Here is a 14,752-nt window from a genome sequence, read left to right as displayed (position 1 = left end):
GCGCCCCCCGCCCCCTTGGCGGCCGCACGGCGGGACCGGCCCCGGCGGAACGGCGGGGGTGGCAGGGGCGGCAGGGGCTGTGCAGCCCCCCTAGGGCGGGGCGGGGAGCCGGGCAAGCGCCTCTGCCCCCCTGGCTTCTCCCCGCGAGGCGCAGCCCCCGGAGCCGGGCTGTGCCCTCCCCGCTGCTGCCCACGGGGCCCGAGGGCAGGGACTAGCGCGGCGGGCTGAGGGGCTCCCGGCCGACGAGGACACGAGTCACGGCTACCTGGGGCGGCATTTTGTGGTCCGAGGCGCGTGCAGTGCCCCCGCACTCCCCCGCCGCGGGGGCCCTACAGCCCCCGTCCCCTGACAGCCTCGGAGGCGGCAGAGCCGGTACCTCCCGTTTTGGCCCCTCGGCGAGACACTCATCTCACTCTTATGTGACAGTCAAAAGATCATGTAGATTATCGACATTAATTTTTAGGTTACTGCATGCCAAAAATGCCAGTAATGAGGTTAAAAAGCATTAATGACTTTCTGGAAATCCGTATTGCCAACATCACCAGGTATTTTTAAAGCAGCTCATTCTACTTAATAATTTTAAAAAATCTTCTACCATTTGAGGTCATCTATTAACACAAATGTTTCAACTTCAATCTTTTTCTAAAGTCACAACAAAATCTTATTGTCAGAGGTATGGAGAAGATCTTGAAAATGCAAATCCAAAGTCCTAAAAAAATCTCAGAAGGCAAACAAAAATTACCCCAAAAGGGGTATGAATAGCAAACCCAAAGTAGATAGCATGGCAGTAGTATAAGCATCATTGCAAATTGGGTCAGGTTTAAACCCCAGCAACACTTAATCTTAAAGAACAAGGGTGGGTAAAAGGCTGAAACACACTCTGTTCCTGTCAAGAAAACAAGGAAGGAAAAAAAAGAGAAGTTGGTCATCATATGGCTGAGTTGTGACCCACATCAGAGAGGTCAGAAGCAACACTGAAACCAAATTTATGACCTGCAGAGATCTTGCTACAGTAGAAAATACAGGAGACAAAGTCTTGCCCTCGCACTTGCAAACATCCATGTCTCACTGATTTTTTGATGCTTTCCTGCAAACGAAGTGAGACAGTAATCCCCAGGCCCCCACCCTCTTCTTCAGCATACTTCAAATGTTCAGCTACACCTGAAAGAAGAGCACGGCTGCAGAACTGCTGCTCCCTCTGGGCTGAGAGGACACAGGAAGGAGAGGTGCTGCAAGAGGTAAATTGTGCCAGTCCCAAAGTAAGTCAGGTTAGCACAACACAATTCCCCCATGGAATAAAGTTACACAGGGGCTTGCATTGTGATTCTCATAACACAATTCACTCCCTGATTTACTCCTGTGTAGCAAAACTATATCCTGCCCTTTATTCAAGGCTTTTGGCAGACCCCTAAGTGTAGGTGGCATCAAGTGGAATCAACAGAAATTCTAATAAAAACATTTTAATTAAAATAAACCACTGTTCTTATAATTTCCTCTCTATGGGGTGAAAAACCTAGGGGAGTACTTGGCCCACTTCAGTGAAGATTCTTCTCATGATGCCTTCATTTGGAGCATGTGGTGATTTATTAGATTACGGAATAGTCAACCAAGGGTAATTAGTGAGTTTCTTTGCTCTGAGACATTAAAAACTAAACTAGTAGAATTAATTAAAAAGTCCCATTAACAAGGGGGGACAATATGTTTATGCAAGTGGTTCCTTCTCTAGTATCTGTGGTACTACGGGTTTAAAAATAACGGTGTACAGTAGTTCCAGATTTTCATTAAGAAAGCTAAAAGATTTTGCTTTGTGGCTTATTTTAAAAATAGTATATATTCTGATGTTACTGGCTACTTGCTATGGGTATGTGGCCTCATATCTTCCAATTATCTCACATAAATCTACCAAATTTCACTGTTTAAAATACTCCCTCTCTAAATTGTACAATAAAAACATTAAAACTCATTATTTTGTTGGACTAAAATGCGTCATTTAACTAATACAGGCACTGTTGGTCTGAAATGCCTGTTGTTAATCTTCTTTTGGAATTAGCAGTTTCTTTAAGAAAGATTAATAATTGCACAGCTTGATAGGTCATGTAGCAATACAGGGACTATACACACGCATGCACAAGACAGCCATGCAACTGATCAAGGCCACTATGTGCTCACATAAAAAGTATAGACATCTAGTTAGTAAGGAACTATTTCACTACCTTAGACAGTAGGAGGAATCAGTGTATGTATAGTCTTCCTGTAACTTGATGGAAGTCGCACAAATTCCATACAATAGAGCGCAAACAACTTCTACTATAAAAGCTGGCATCAAAATGGTCCTATACTGCAAAGTTTGGAACTGGATTCAAGCATTGCTGAAGTTCCAAAATGAAACTCCAAATCCCAGTTCATGACCCAAAATCCTCTCCAAACAGAACACCACATACTTGGCATTTAACCATTGACACACAGGCTTACGGCAAAATACCTGGTTTTCCTAGGTAAGCAATTCGTAATGACTTCTGGCTCTATTTTATACACTCATAACATAGACAGTACAACAAAGCACGTGTAAAGCACCGAGGTTTTAATTTGTTGGCATACCTTCATCTCCAAAACACAACTCCAAACCTATTGAGACAATAATATATCTCCATTTACTTTACAGACTACTCAAATGTTAGGTGACAAAAGGGAAAAGTCACAAGAGAAGGTGTCCATTGTCAGCAGAATCATGGTATAAAGAAGAGCTGGGGAGTAAGATGTGGGCTTTACTTTAGATTTCATACTAATGAGAGGGGCAGGGAGACAAATGGGGATAAGGATGCGCTAAATCACATGCAAGGATGGTGTCTGCATACCATCGGCTTCTTCCTTATGATCAGAGTGATGAACCCATATGCATGGGTTTTAACAACCACTTAACAAATTGGCTATTTAGAATTTCAAGGGTCAGTGTAAACATTTACAGTCAATTCAAATCGTACATTTTTTGTCATCCAGAAAATGATTAGGTTGACCTGTCCGTCTGAGACTGAGCAATAGGTCTTGTGTGACATAGTAAACTCCAACATCAGTGTTAAACATTATAATGGTCACGATGCACTCCTCCGGGCTTTATGTTGTTTGGAAAAAGTGATGCGAAGTATTCCCTACTGATTTCTGTATCCCAGTCAGAAAATTACCTTGCAAATTATCAACATTTCTTGTTAATCTGGGCAGAAATCCTAGCTTCAGTGGTAGTGTAAATTCACACAATTGGTTTGGAGCACATTTTATACATTAAGTTTTCTCTCTTGATTTTTTTCTTCCAGTTCTGGTCCTTGTTTCTTAAAGCCAAAGTTTAGCTTTGAAAAAAACTGCAATTATCCCTAGTAAGCTTTCCAGCATTGGCTTCCCCCTTTCTGTTCCCTAATTTTCCAGAGATGTATGTCAGCAAGTCACAAAAACAGATAGGGGGATATGTATATAAAAACTATTCAGAAGCAAAACATGCTTGTCCAATAGCATGCTCACAAAGCAAAATGTGTTGTATGTGCAGAAATGTACAGAACAAATGCAGGACCTAATCCAGCTGAACATTATAAATACTTGTTGGTTTCTGTGAAGCAGAAGTTACTCAGTGTCTTTGAAGATATCATCAAGACTTGGCAAGATCATTAGGGAAGGCTGTGTTCCATAGGATGCCGAGTACGTGCACATGCTGAAGTGCTTGGGAAACTGCTCAGAATCTTCCAAGATTTGCTTTCTTTTGAAAATCATGCCCTGGGATTCAATAATCAACTAAATTAGCTCTGCATAGGCTTTTTGGCATTGGAAATCAGCCTTGATGGCGTTCTTCATGATGAATAAAGATTTGGTCATAGTTCAGACTCAAATTCCTCAGGAGTACTTTAGAGTTCACCCAGTTTTAAAGACTAAGTAATTAAAAAAATAAAGTAAGGCTTTGTCCTGGTTATTCCCTAACTATGTTAATCGCATGACAAGTTTCAACTCAAATTTTATACAACAGAAACTTTTCATGTTTTTCCACTTGCCGAAGCAAGATTTCATGGGAAAGTTGTTTCTTGTTTTATCTCTGCAACATTTATATTTAAAACTTGCTTTTCATATTTTTTTTTCACTGTGTCTTAACTTCATTTCAGGCCAGACACCTACATGGTAGTAAGGCTTTCACAACCTACAGATAGGGATTTTCTGCCATCTAGACAACCATTTAAAACCTTATGCTTGACATTTCATTTTTCCAGAGTAACCAAAAGGCGGCATATATTTGATGAAGAAAGGGAATTATTTTACCATTTTAACCAGTAGAAAGAATTATCATGTGCAGATGCCTTACTCATATGCATAAATGGAAGTCTCTCAAATTCCATACTATGGAATAGAAAAAAGTTGGCATTATCTTTGTGGAACAGAGTTGCAAGGAGCAAATCTCAGATAGTAAAATCCTTTCTGGGAATCCTGCCACAAAAACTTTAAGCAAGAACTTTATTTTATTTAAAATATACAGGGAGCTGAGCATTAAATGTTCCACAGACAAGGAATGTATAGCATAGTTGACTTCCTGCAGATCCAGCAAGCCAAATTCTTTCCCCTATAAGTAACTGCAATTCTATCAATCTTGGTGGAGCTTTGCCTGCATACATGAGGAGCAATTTTTTCTCTGAATGCTTTTCACTTTTTTTTTTTCAATAAAATGGTTCCTGTTTGAATGCTACATTGAAGTTTTCAACAAGCTTTCAAAGATCATAAAAATACTGTTTAAAAATACCAGGTAACTGTATTGTCCAATATTGAATGGTATTTCCAACTGGGATAATTTCAAAGGAAAAAAGATTTCTAAGACGTCACGGAATCAAGCTCCTGTTGATTTATAAATCCATAGGTACCTAGCCACTTCCTAAATAAAATGCTCATAGTACCATCTTAATTCTACCATATTTTGGACTTTATTCTCTCACCTACCCTTTGTAGTACTCAAGTGTAACAAGTGATTTCAGCTGGAACATATTTATGTTCACATTTCACTCAGTTCATGTGAAAGTCCAATATGAAATTTTACTTTCATGATCATTTTGGTCTGGTCAAAAGAAATTATTGTTTTCTCAACTATGCCTGTGTTCAGTTATGTTCAGCTTACCAAAAATCACTATATTAAACAAAGTCTAAAGACTTTTCTGACTACTGTATTACCTGAAGATACTAAAAGATATTTGAGCAATCTTAGCAACTTCCTATAAGCTTGTACCAAATCAAAGCTTCCTGGTACAAATGGAAGCCATGAGTGTCACCCAGCTTTCAGAAATTATGCTTATAAAATGTCAATAATTTCACATGAGCAAACAGCATAAAACCATTCGCTGATAAGACAGCACAGAAAACTTATCAATCACAGCTGAGCTAGGCTTGCTGTCACTAAAACAGCCAGCTTCAAGATAAAAGTCTAAATCAGATTTTCAGAGGAAATATAAATTCTAGCAGCATCGAGCATTGACCTAAATAACGTCAGTGTAAGCAACAAAACACTGCCACCTAGTGAGCCAAAGGAAAACCCAGTAATAAGTCATTTAAATAACTGCAGCACGTTCATAACCATGAATGGCAGCATAAAATTTAACTGGTGTACTCACTTGAGCCTAATTGTGATGTTTTCCCGTTACGGAGCCTCCTGCTCCTTTTTAAAAAATGCACCATTTCAATACATTTTCTTTTAAAATAGTTTTCTTTTTCCATATTCAAATTAAGGGTTACATCAGCTTACGCTGTGGGGATCACAGTGCACTCTTTGGTGTGGCCGTTGTATAGACCAACCAGCTGGGTTACCTTGCATGCAGTTTTGATGATCTCACAACCTTGCAATAACCAACCCTACAGTATTTCACTCGTTAAAAATTCAGTTCAGACGTGGGGAAGGGAGGGCCCTGCCAAGTGCCAGTTCTACAAATTTCTCTCTTGTACCATCCTGCAGAATTCAAGGACACGTTTTTCTGAGACAGGTAACAAAAAGCCTGGTGACTGCTTTTTAAGCAGTCTGAAAGCCTCTGTTTATGTGCAGTCTTCCATAACTGAAAGAAACAGTATTTGTTTCAAAGAAAGCATATGTGGCTTGTAGAGAAAAGTTTTCTATTGTTTTGTTTTTCAAAACAGGAAGACATAACTTGGCTTTGAATAAATGTATAGCAGCTCTACTGAGTTCAACGAAAGCTGCATCTGCATAGGTGTAGACAGAATGCAATCCTTAAAGTCTAGCATAAATTGCGGTTTCATTTTGTGTGATACTTATCCTCTTCTTAGAGACACTTGTGCTCACTGCCAGCTGTCAACATCCTGCACAATTGAACTTCTAGGGACTTAAAAACCCCAGTATGAACATCTTAAGTTTGCACAGAAGCCAATGAGTGGAGGAGACATATTTACATTATGATTATTTGACAACATTCACCAAAGCAGAGCTCTCTCCCTTAAAAAAAAAAGTTATTCCAAACATTGCTTATGTCATTTCACACAAAACTAAACTTGATCTCTTCTTTCCCAGACCCAGCTTGGTCTCTTAGAATGCACTTTAAATGGGTAAAAACTCATCAGCAATAAACCTGCCAACAAGATCTTTCTTTCCGAGAAACTTTTAAAATCAATAGATTCCAAAGGATGGATCCCTTTTAATTAGAAAACAATTATAGTAGGTGCTATTTTCAGACCTGCTGCATTACAGAGTTAGCTTTTATGGATGATCCTGCACTTAGTGATACATCTGTCATCAAAGTTGCTATTTTTGTTGCTCTTTCCCCACTGAAATTGCTGATGCTCCTGGTGACACTGCTGTTGAAGCCATTTCCTTTTCTACTGATGCTACAGATTCTGCTGAGGTAATGTAATTGCTGTGGTCATTGTTAATGGCCCTGAACGGCTACTTCTCTTGCTATCTAAAGTACTTCTATTTTTATTCTTTGATATTACACCCACCAAGGCCCTGAAAAAAACCAGTGACTGACCGCATGCAGGTAAGTACCTCATGGCCCTGTGACAACAAATGACAGTGAGATGATTAGATGATAACACTATTGCAGCAGTCATCCCGTGCAGCTGTCTCTGAGCTCCAGACCCTCCCCCAGAGCTGGGATGGTTCCTCCCACCGCTCCCTTCCTCCAGCATCAGAAAGGGGATGTGCTGGGGAGGGGGGGTGTCACACTCTATCGACTGCACCCGGCAGTTTTCCCTCCTCTCAGCAACGTGACAGAGGTGTGGAATCGGTGCGGGCGGGACTCAGGCCCTGTACACCAGGGAAAAAGCAGAAAAGCTCCCAAAGCCCCCTCACCTCGGAGATAGGCCCTGCCTCACCAAAATGATCAGCTCACAGATGCAGGGGGGGTCAGAGTGAAGAGGGGAGAGAGGACTCCCCGGCCCCACCGCACCTCTGAGGCGCTGCTGCCCGCTCCGCAGGAGCCTCGGCAGCGCCACCGCCCGCGGCCGTTCCCGCCAGGCTCTCCCCCCGCACCACGGGGCCGAAGCGCAGCGCCTGCCTCCCCCCGCTCTGCCTCTGCTTTACTCCCCCTGACCTTCGCCGCGGGGCAGGCACTTGGCGGCACGGACACTTGAGAACCGGCCCGCCGAGCCGTGAGGGAGCCAACGGCCGGGAGCCGCTCAGGGCAGGCGGCGGGGCGGGGCGGGGCGGGGCGCCCGCGGGGGAAGGGGGGCGGTGGTGTGCCACGGCTGTCCTCGCGGGGGCGCTGCCGCCGGCTCCGCCGCCCGCCCCGCCCCGCCCCGCCTCCTCCTCCCGGAGTCCAAGCGTCCCCTCCGCCTCCATTTCCCAGAGTGCGGCGCGGGAGCGGGGCAGGAAGTCTCGTGCGCCTGAGTCAGGGAGGAGGGGGAACCGCTGCCGGGCGCGGGCGGCGGCGATGGCGCTGGAGACCCTCTCTCCGGACTGGGAGTTCGACCGCCTCGACGACGGCTCGCAGAGTGAGCGCGCGCGGAGGGCGGGGCGGGAGAGGCCCGCGCGGGGCGAGCGGGGCTGCGGCGTAACCGCCACGGAGTGGGGGGAGGCGCGGGCTGAGGAGACCCCGGTCCCCTCCCGGCCCCGGACCACCCCTCCTGGCCCCGCTGGCCGCTGCACCCCCGCTGGGAACGGGAGGGAGGGAGGAAGGGAGGGAGGAGGAAGCAGTCGTGGAAGCTGAGCGAGGTCGCCCTCCCCAGCTTCCCTCACGGACCCTGCCCTCTGCGGGGAGCCGGGCGCTCGCCGCGCCCCTTCCCCCGGCCGCCAGCCGAGTGCTGCTCCTCCTCCGGTCAGGCCTGCGGGGGTGGACTGTCGCGGTGACCTTTCTTCCTCCCACCACCCTCTCCGTAGTTGTCGGAGGTTGTTTGGGGTGGGAGAGTGGCTTTTCCAACGCTTCATCCTTTACCCCCTCTGGGGAGTCGTCTCCCGTGCCCCCAGCATGGCAGGGAGGGGGCAGGCAGGCTTGCGTGACTCGAACCGGGCAGGAGGAACAGATGCTTGTCGTGGGGATGGTGTGTCTTTCGTTCCCGATCATTTCGCGTGGCTCACAAATTTTTGCAGTTGCTTCCTCGGTTAGACAGATAAGTCATATCGAGATAAGTTACTCGTACGCAGCTTCCGTTGGTAAAGGCTTTCTGGCATGGAGTTGGGCAGTCACTTGCGGTTTCACCTTTAAAAAATAATTAAATAAGACCTTGTAATGCTTAAGTCTTTGACAGTGGGTTTGTGTGCCCGTCAAAGTCCATGCTTTTTGCAGCCTGTGGAGGTGACCTACTTTCTAAACAGGGAACGTACATAGTTGTCACACTGTAATACACGCTGTAAATTGAATTGTGTCAAATTAATTACACCAGGTGTTGCTGTGAAAATATGTCACTCATGGACCAACTGTTTCACATATAATGTTATCCCAAGGGGTGATACTGTTTATGCCATATTCATTTAATCTGGATTTCAGTGGAAACTGAAACCATCCTGAGCTGAGGTTTTTACCAGTTCTCTAGCTGTGAAATGGAAAATGTAGCTTTTACACAAAATGCCAGATCTCCACTAGTTTGACTGTGACATGAAGTGCAGCTGGGAGAACTTTACATGACATAATACGCTCCATTGCCACCATCTTGATGGTGAACAAACTGGCTGATCTTCTATTGAGAACAGCACACAATGTTCTCCTAGAGAAAAGCCAAAGAAAAATCCTGTGACTTGAAAAACAGTTTTTGTTGTTGTTGTCTACTTCACTTTATACCTATATCACTAACCTTTAGCAATTATAATGTCATCAACTGAGGACATGAGATACTAAGTAAGTCTGGTTTGTTGTATCTCTGTCCTAGATATTTATGGACATAGTACTTGCAAATCCTGCTGTGGCAATAAGTCTATTGAATATTGATTTTGCTGATGTTATGGAAGAAGATAAGATTAAGTTGGGGGATCTGTACTGCTGAGTAGATCTTGCATTGTTCCAGTTGTAATGCTTTCATTTTACCACCTGAGGAGAAACTAAATCAAACTATTGTAAACAGATTATACCTTATGAAGTATGTCTGCTGCTCTGAAAAAAAGAGAAAATATCTGCTTTCTGTCATTTCTTTTTCTTTCTCCATGTGAGTCAGTTTATTTAGGAAAATTTTTCTGCATCTTAAAAAACTTCCCCCATCTCCAAGCCATTTTTTTAATCAGTTCAACCCTGCCTATCTCTGGCTGGCTAATAGCTTTCACTCTCTTGTCTCTCTAAAATAGTGAGAAATTATTCACATCTGTCTCTTGTTATATATGTTCAGTACAAGGTGGCAAGTTGATAGCCATCAATAGTTAAGTATGTGGAAATATTTAATATCAGTTATGTTGAGCTATAGCATTGTTCAAATCCAGCATTTGGCTGCTGGAAAGGTGACAGTTTGTGGGTCGCTAGCAGAGCGCTGCTGCGAGATTTTGTTTGAGAAATGCTGCCTGTTTCAGAGGGAATTGATTTGAACAGCAGTGCCAATTTCCTACTCTTGTATGACTTGGAAGCTTTTTCTGTTTTTCCTATAAAGCCCCAATATCTCTGTCAGTTTCTCTGCTCTTAGTTTGTCTTTTGTGCAAAGGGAGGAGATGGGATTGGGGGAATACCACAGCATACCTCTATAATAATAAGTCTCCATACTCCAGCTTCTCTAGCAGTAAAGTACCGAAACTGACGTGGTGGCTAGTTAAACTCCGTTCTGCAGGGCTCTGCATCCATCAGTGGTTTACTGGTTTTCTGCAGCAGAGCTTCCAGAAGATGCACTGGAAGGAACGTGAAAGATGAGATGAATTTGAGGGAATAGAATAATATGATGATACAACTCAAGGGCTACACATCAGTGTCTGGAGTGCATACTGCTGATGGAGAGTGTTTTGTTCACTTGCTTCTTACCCATTTACATGAAATTCAGTCTCATTATTTTGACAGTGCCTGTGCACTGTCTAGGCTGCAGGTACAGGTAGAACCCAATGGCAGTAATGCAGAACTTAGTGTGGGAGAGTTTACCATGCTTCTTAGATAGGCTTTGCAGTCCATGTGCCCTTACGGTTGGCATTGCTGCTGGCTTCAAAGTAGTAGCTTAGAATTAGTTCAGGACTTCACTGCAGTAATTTCTCCTTCTCGGTCTCAACCTTCCTGTGCATAGTCCTCATCTTTTCCTTATTAACTTGTCCTTATTAATTCCTCTCCTTACGCCTGGTGCAGTGTCTCAGTCAAATATTTTCTTTCTCCAAAAAATGTCTAAGTGATAATTGATTCAGCAGTGCTCTCCCACTGAAGTAGCCATCAACTACCATTTGGGTCAGTTATTGGCAACATGGATGAGTAAGAGGTTAAACATGCAGAATAAACGAATATAAGTTTTTTAACTTTCTAGAGCAGCCTACTTGCTGAAATGTGAAAAGGGCACATGTAAAGCTATGTGAGAGTTGAATTCTTGTTTAGGAAAAGTTCAGTTGTTCAGCGGATTTACATTCTCTAACTTTTTAAGATAATCCTATTGTCAACAAATAGCAGAAGATCACAAGCTATTAGATTTGTTATCTAATTATGGGGAAGACACTTTAGTCTTCACATGAAAAAGGATTGTACTTCCTTACTGAGCATAGAAGCCTTGAGCTGTAGTCATTCACTCCATAGTTCGGGTTATGCAACTAAGTCAGTAATTGTATGTAATGGGGGGGGGGGGGGGGGAGTGTCTTAATTTGTGAATAAAGAAGATCAGGATAGAGTGAATTAAACTTTTGTGGACCAATTGTCTTTAGACTTACTTTGCTAATTAATGCCACTATTCTTGGTGTTTGACCAGCTGAATGTTACCCTTTGAACGTAATAACCTACTTGGCCCTAGCAGTAACAGGACAGCTGTGCATTTCAATGTCCAGGTGCTAAGCAGAAGAAAAGTTCAGCTTGAAGATGGTGAATTTGCAAGTAGGGGAAATGATTGAAAGCCAAAACCTTCCCATGTAATGCCCAAATGACTCACTGAGAGGTAGCAGGGAGAGAGCGGAAGGGGGATTGCTACCAATACAACTGCTACTCAGGCTGAAATGATTAGACCCATTGCCTCAAAGTTCTAATAAAATACAACTGCTACTCAGGCTGAAATGATTAGACCCATTGCCTCAAAGTTCTAATAAAATTGCATATGTACTGGTTCAGCCGATGGGTAGAATCACCTGCCATGTTATGATTTCTGCAGTCATTTCTTTGCTCAGCATCTTGATGTGATTGTTAGGTTTGTTCAGATCTTAGTTTGAAAATATATGTAAATTTAAAAAATAATTTTCTGCAAAAAAGGTGTTTGATATGTTTTAAGTAGTATTTGGATTTCTTTTAAACTGACACTGAGTTGTATGATTGTTTTTAAACAAATAAGAACTTTGTATTAAAGATGCAGTTGTATTAAGGAAAAATGCTGCAGCAAAATGAGGAATACAGTACTACAAGCTAAATAGCAACAGATTAAGTATTTTTTAAAAATTTTTGATATTGCAGTTTACTGAACAGTATGTAAAACTATACAAATGTTATCAATTCTCAGAAATTCACGCTGAAGTGCAGTTGAAGAATTACGGAAAATTTCTTGAGGAATATACGTCTCAGCTGAAGAGAATTGAAGATGCTTTGGATGATTCTGTTGGAGATGTTTGGGACTTCAGTCTTGATCCCATTGCATTAAAGGTCTTCATATATTTAATATACATTGCAACTGTTATTTTTCTAGTTCCTCCTTCCCTTCAAAACCTGAGAAGTAAAAGCTTGATGCATTTGTGCTCTTAAAATTTTGACTTCTGTGTTTGAGAAACCTATCCAATACTATTCTAATTTTCAAGTAATTAATAAATTGGTGCATATCCTAAGAGAATATGTTCTCATATTATTCTTTTCCAGTCTTCTAGATACTAGTAGAAGTTAAGTGAATTTATAGTTCTTCATGTGTTGGGAAGCCTAATTCCAGCAAACTTCTTCCCTGTGGGTGTTGGTATTTTTATCTGGGGCTTGGGGTTCCAGAAGAGCTCACCAATACTTGTATAACTGCAGAGCAAACTGTGTGTGTATTTATAGTTGTGTTTTGCCTTAATGGCCTTGGTACAGTATTTTCTGTCCTCCAGAGGTGGCTGTTTCCTTGGTCATGAGTTCTCTGTCCTCTGTGGAGTGTTATTTTTTTTCTCTCCACTGAATTTGCAGACATGATTTAAAAACACTTTTGTTGCCATATGGAACTTGTCTGTGCTGAAGATGCACTCTTAAGTAATCATCTGTCTGAATAATTTGAATAAATTATGTGTAGGGCCAGCACAGTGCTGGATGTATATGAGCTGGTCAATATCATGGCTGACTCAGTACAAAATGTCAGTGCCTGCATAATAGATATACACTATGCATCCTATTTCCTGCATTTGGAATTCTTAATTCATGTTTTAGGTTTCCTGAGCTGTTTTTTCTACATACACCGTAATGACCATGCTTTTACTTTCCAAGTTTTGTAAGTAAATTGTTGTAAATGCTGTATAGTATAGCTAGTTATTTGCCTTTCTGCCTAGAGTGAAAGGAAAGGTATTTCCATATAAATGTGAAGAGCAGATGTTTCCTGCAGCGTAGGTTGCCAGTAATGCGCAATTATTGCTTTCTTATTTGAGATTAAAGTGGGGAAAAAATTACTTACCTAGTTGGATAAATGTATTTTTGACCAATATTTTCTAAAGTTGTTTGCTGTTTTTGTTTTGTGGTTGTTTGTTTTTGTTTGTTTGTTTGTTTTATTTTAGCTTTTGCCATATGAACAGTCCTCCCTACTGGAGCTCATAAAGACAGAAAACAAGGTAAGTGCTTTATGCTTAAAAGAAAAAAAAAAGAGTTATTCTAGCTAAGACCAAGCTCTCTAAACGTGAATCTATTTGTAATCTGTATGTTTTTTTCCCCTTTGAGTCTAGGTTCTAAACAAAGTAATAACTGTGTATGCTGCCCTTTGCTGTGAAATCAAGAAGTTAAAATATGAGGTAAATTCAGCTGTTTGGTTTTTTATTACTGTTTATGAAAATGTTTGCAGATTGGCAAGCTGATATATACATTTATTCTTTAGCAGTAAAGAAACAACATATAATGTCTAAATAATTCTTACAGCATGATTACATATATCCTATTTATTAAAAAACAAATTTCTGCTTTTGTTGTTAGGCAGAAACTAAATTTTATAACGGCCTCTTGTTTTATGGAGAAGGAGGTAAGTAGCTCCCTTTACTGTAAAAGTTTGTAGTTCTAAGTTATTGTTTCAGGTTATGTTAAATGCTACAGTAACTGTAATTTTATAATACGGATACATGCTTCCTCTGTATCTTTGACTGATGAACACCAAATAATGGACTTGGACGTTATAGGGATATATGTTAGTGTCTTGTAACTGTCCTGAGTTAGCTTAAGATAACAATAAGATTTATCTATTAGATTAACAGGAAGTTTTGTTGCAGCCTTATTTACATGAGAAGTCGGGATTATGGGCTGTTGAGGTTGTATTTAATGTATAACATATAGAAACCTGAGTTTATATACTGTAGCAGCTGTTTTTCAAAGTATGGCATTGAAAACCTATTTTCACACATAAACGCATCCTAAACCAACTTATTTCCTATTGGGACTAGATATTACATTGGTTGTAGTAAAACAGTGAAACCATTAATAAATAACTTGGACAAGTCCTGCCTATTTTACTGATGCAATCGTAGTTGTTCCAAGAGAAGTTGCAGTATATTAATGTCATCTGCTTTTCAAATGCAGGTAATAGTACCTGTACTACTGTTTAGGCCATGACATAATACAGGGGCATAAGTGATTGTAAGTCAATTCAATTGACAAATCATGAGACCCTGCTTTAGGTGGAAGCTGCTTTTTATATTGGAGCTAAACTGGTAACTCCTTCAAAGGGTTGGTCTTAACCTTCTACCTTAAAGGATCTAGTCTGGGAATAAGCACAGATCTTAGTCCTGAGGACTGAATATATTGAGTTGATTTAGAGACATACCACCTAACTTTGTTTTCTCTTTCAGAAATTTGAGAGAAAGGGAAAAGTAGTAAAAAGGGCTTTTTTTTAAAGCTTTTCAAGAGCCTTAACTGTGACAGAAGTATTGTGGAATGTGAAATCTTTGAGACAGGGACTGTTTATCATTCTTTTCAGTGCTATATAAGATGACTGTTGTGGTTCAGTTAAGGAACATGAAAATGTGTTCTTTTTTTGTTTGGTTGGTTGGTTTTTTTCC

The 14,752-nt window shown here is 41.6% G+C and overlaps 1 protein-coding gene across 6 annotated transcripts in view; it reads left to right on the top strand.

Annotated features, from left to right (window-relative positions):
* The first annotated feature begins 7,806 nt into the window (after positions 1–7,806).
* Positions 7,807–14,752, top strand: part of WASHC4 (WASH complex subunit 4) — a 42,826-nt gene continuing 35,880 nt past the window's right edge. For 5 of the 6 annotated variants that reach the window (XR_012043903.1, XM_072870891.1, XM_072870897.1 and 2 more), the window contains exons 1-5: positions 7,807–7,953; positions 12,043–12,182; positions 13,268–13,321; positions 13,433–13,498; positions 13,677–13,722. Coding sequence is in view for 4 of the 6 variants with exons in the window: in XM_072870891.1 (XP_072726992.1) it covers positions 7,893–7,953; positions 12,043–12,182; positions 13,268–13,321; positions 13,433–13,498; positions 13,677–13,722 (367 nt within the window). In the remaining 2 variants the exon portion in view is untranslated. Of the gene's footprint in view, positions 7,954–12,042; positions 12,183–13,267; positions 13,322–13,427; positions 13,499–13,676; positions 13,723–14,752 lie in introns of those variants that run through there. The other variant, XM_072870904.1, reaches the window with a different exon arrangement.

The sequence above is a fragment of the Ciconia boyciana genome, chromosome 1 (genome assembly GCF_034638445.1).
Source record: "Ciconia boyciana chromosome 1, ASM3463844v1, whole genome shotgun sequence".
Taxonomy (NCBI): Eukaryota; Metazoa; Chordata; class Aves; order Ciconiiformes; family Ciconiidae; genus Ciconia; species Ciconia boyciana.
This window is presented reverse-complemented; position numbering and strand designations above follow the sequence as displayed.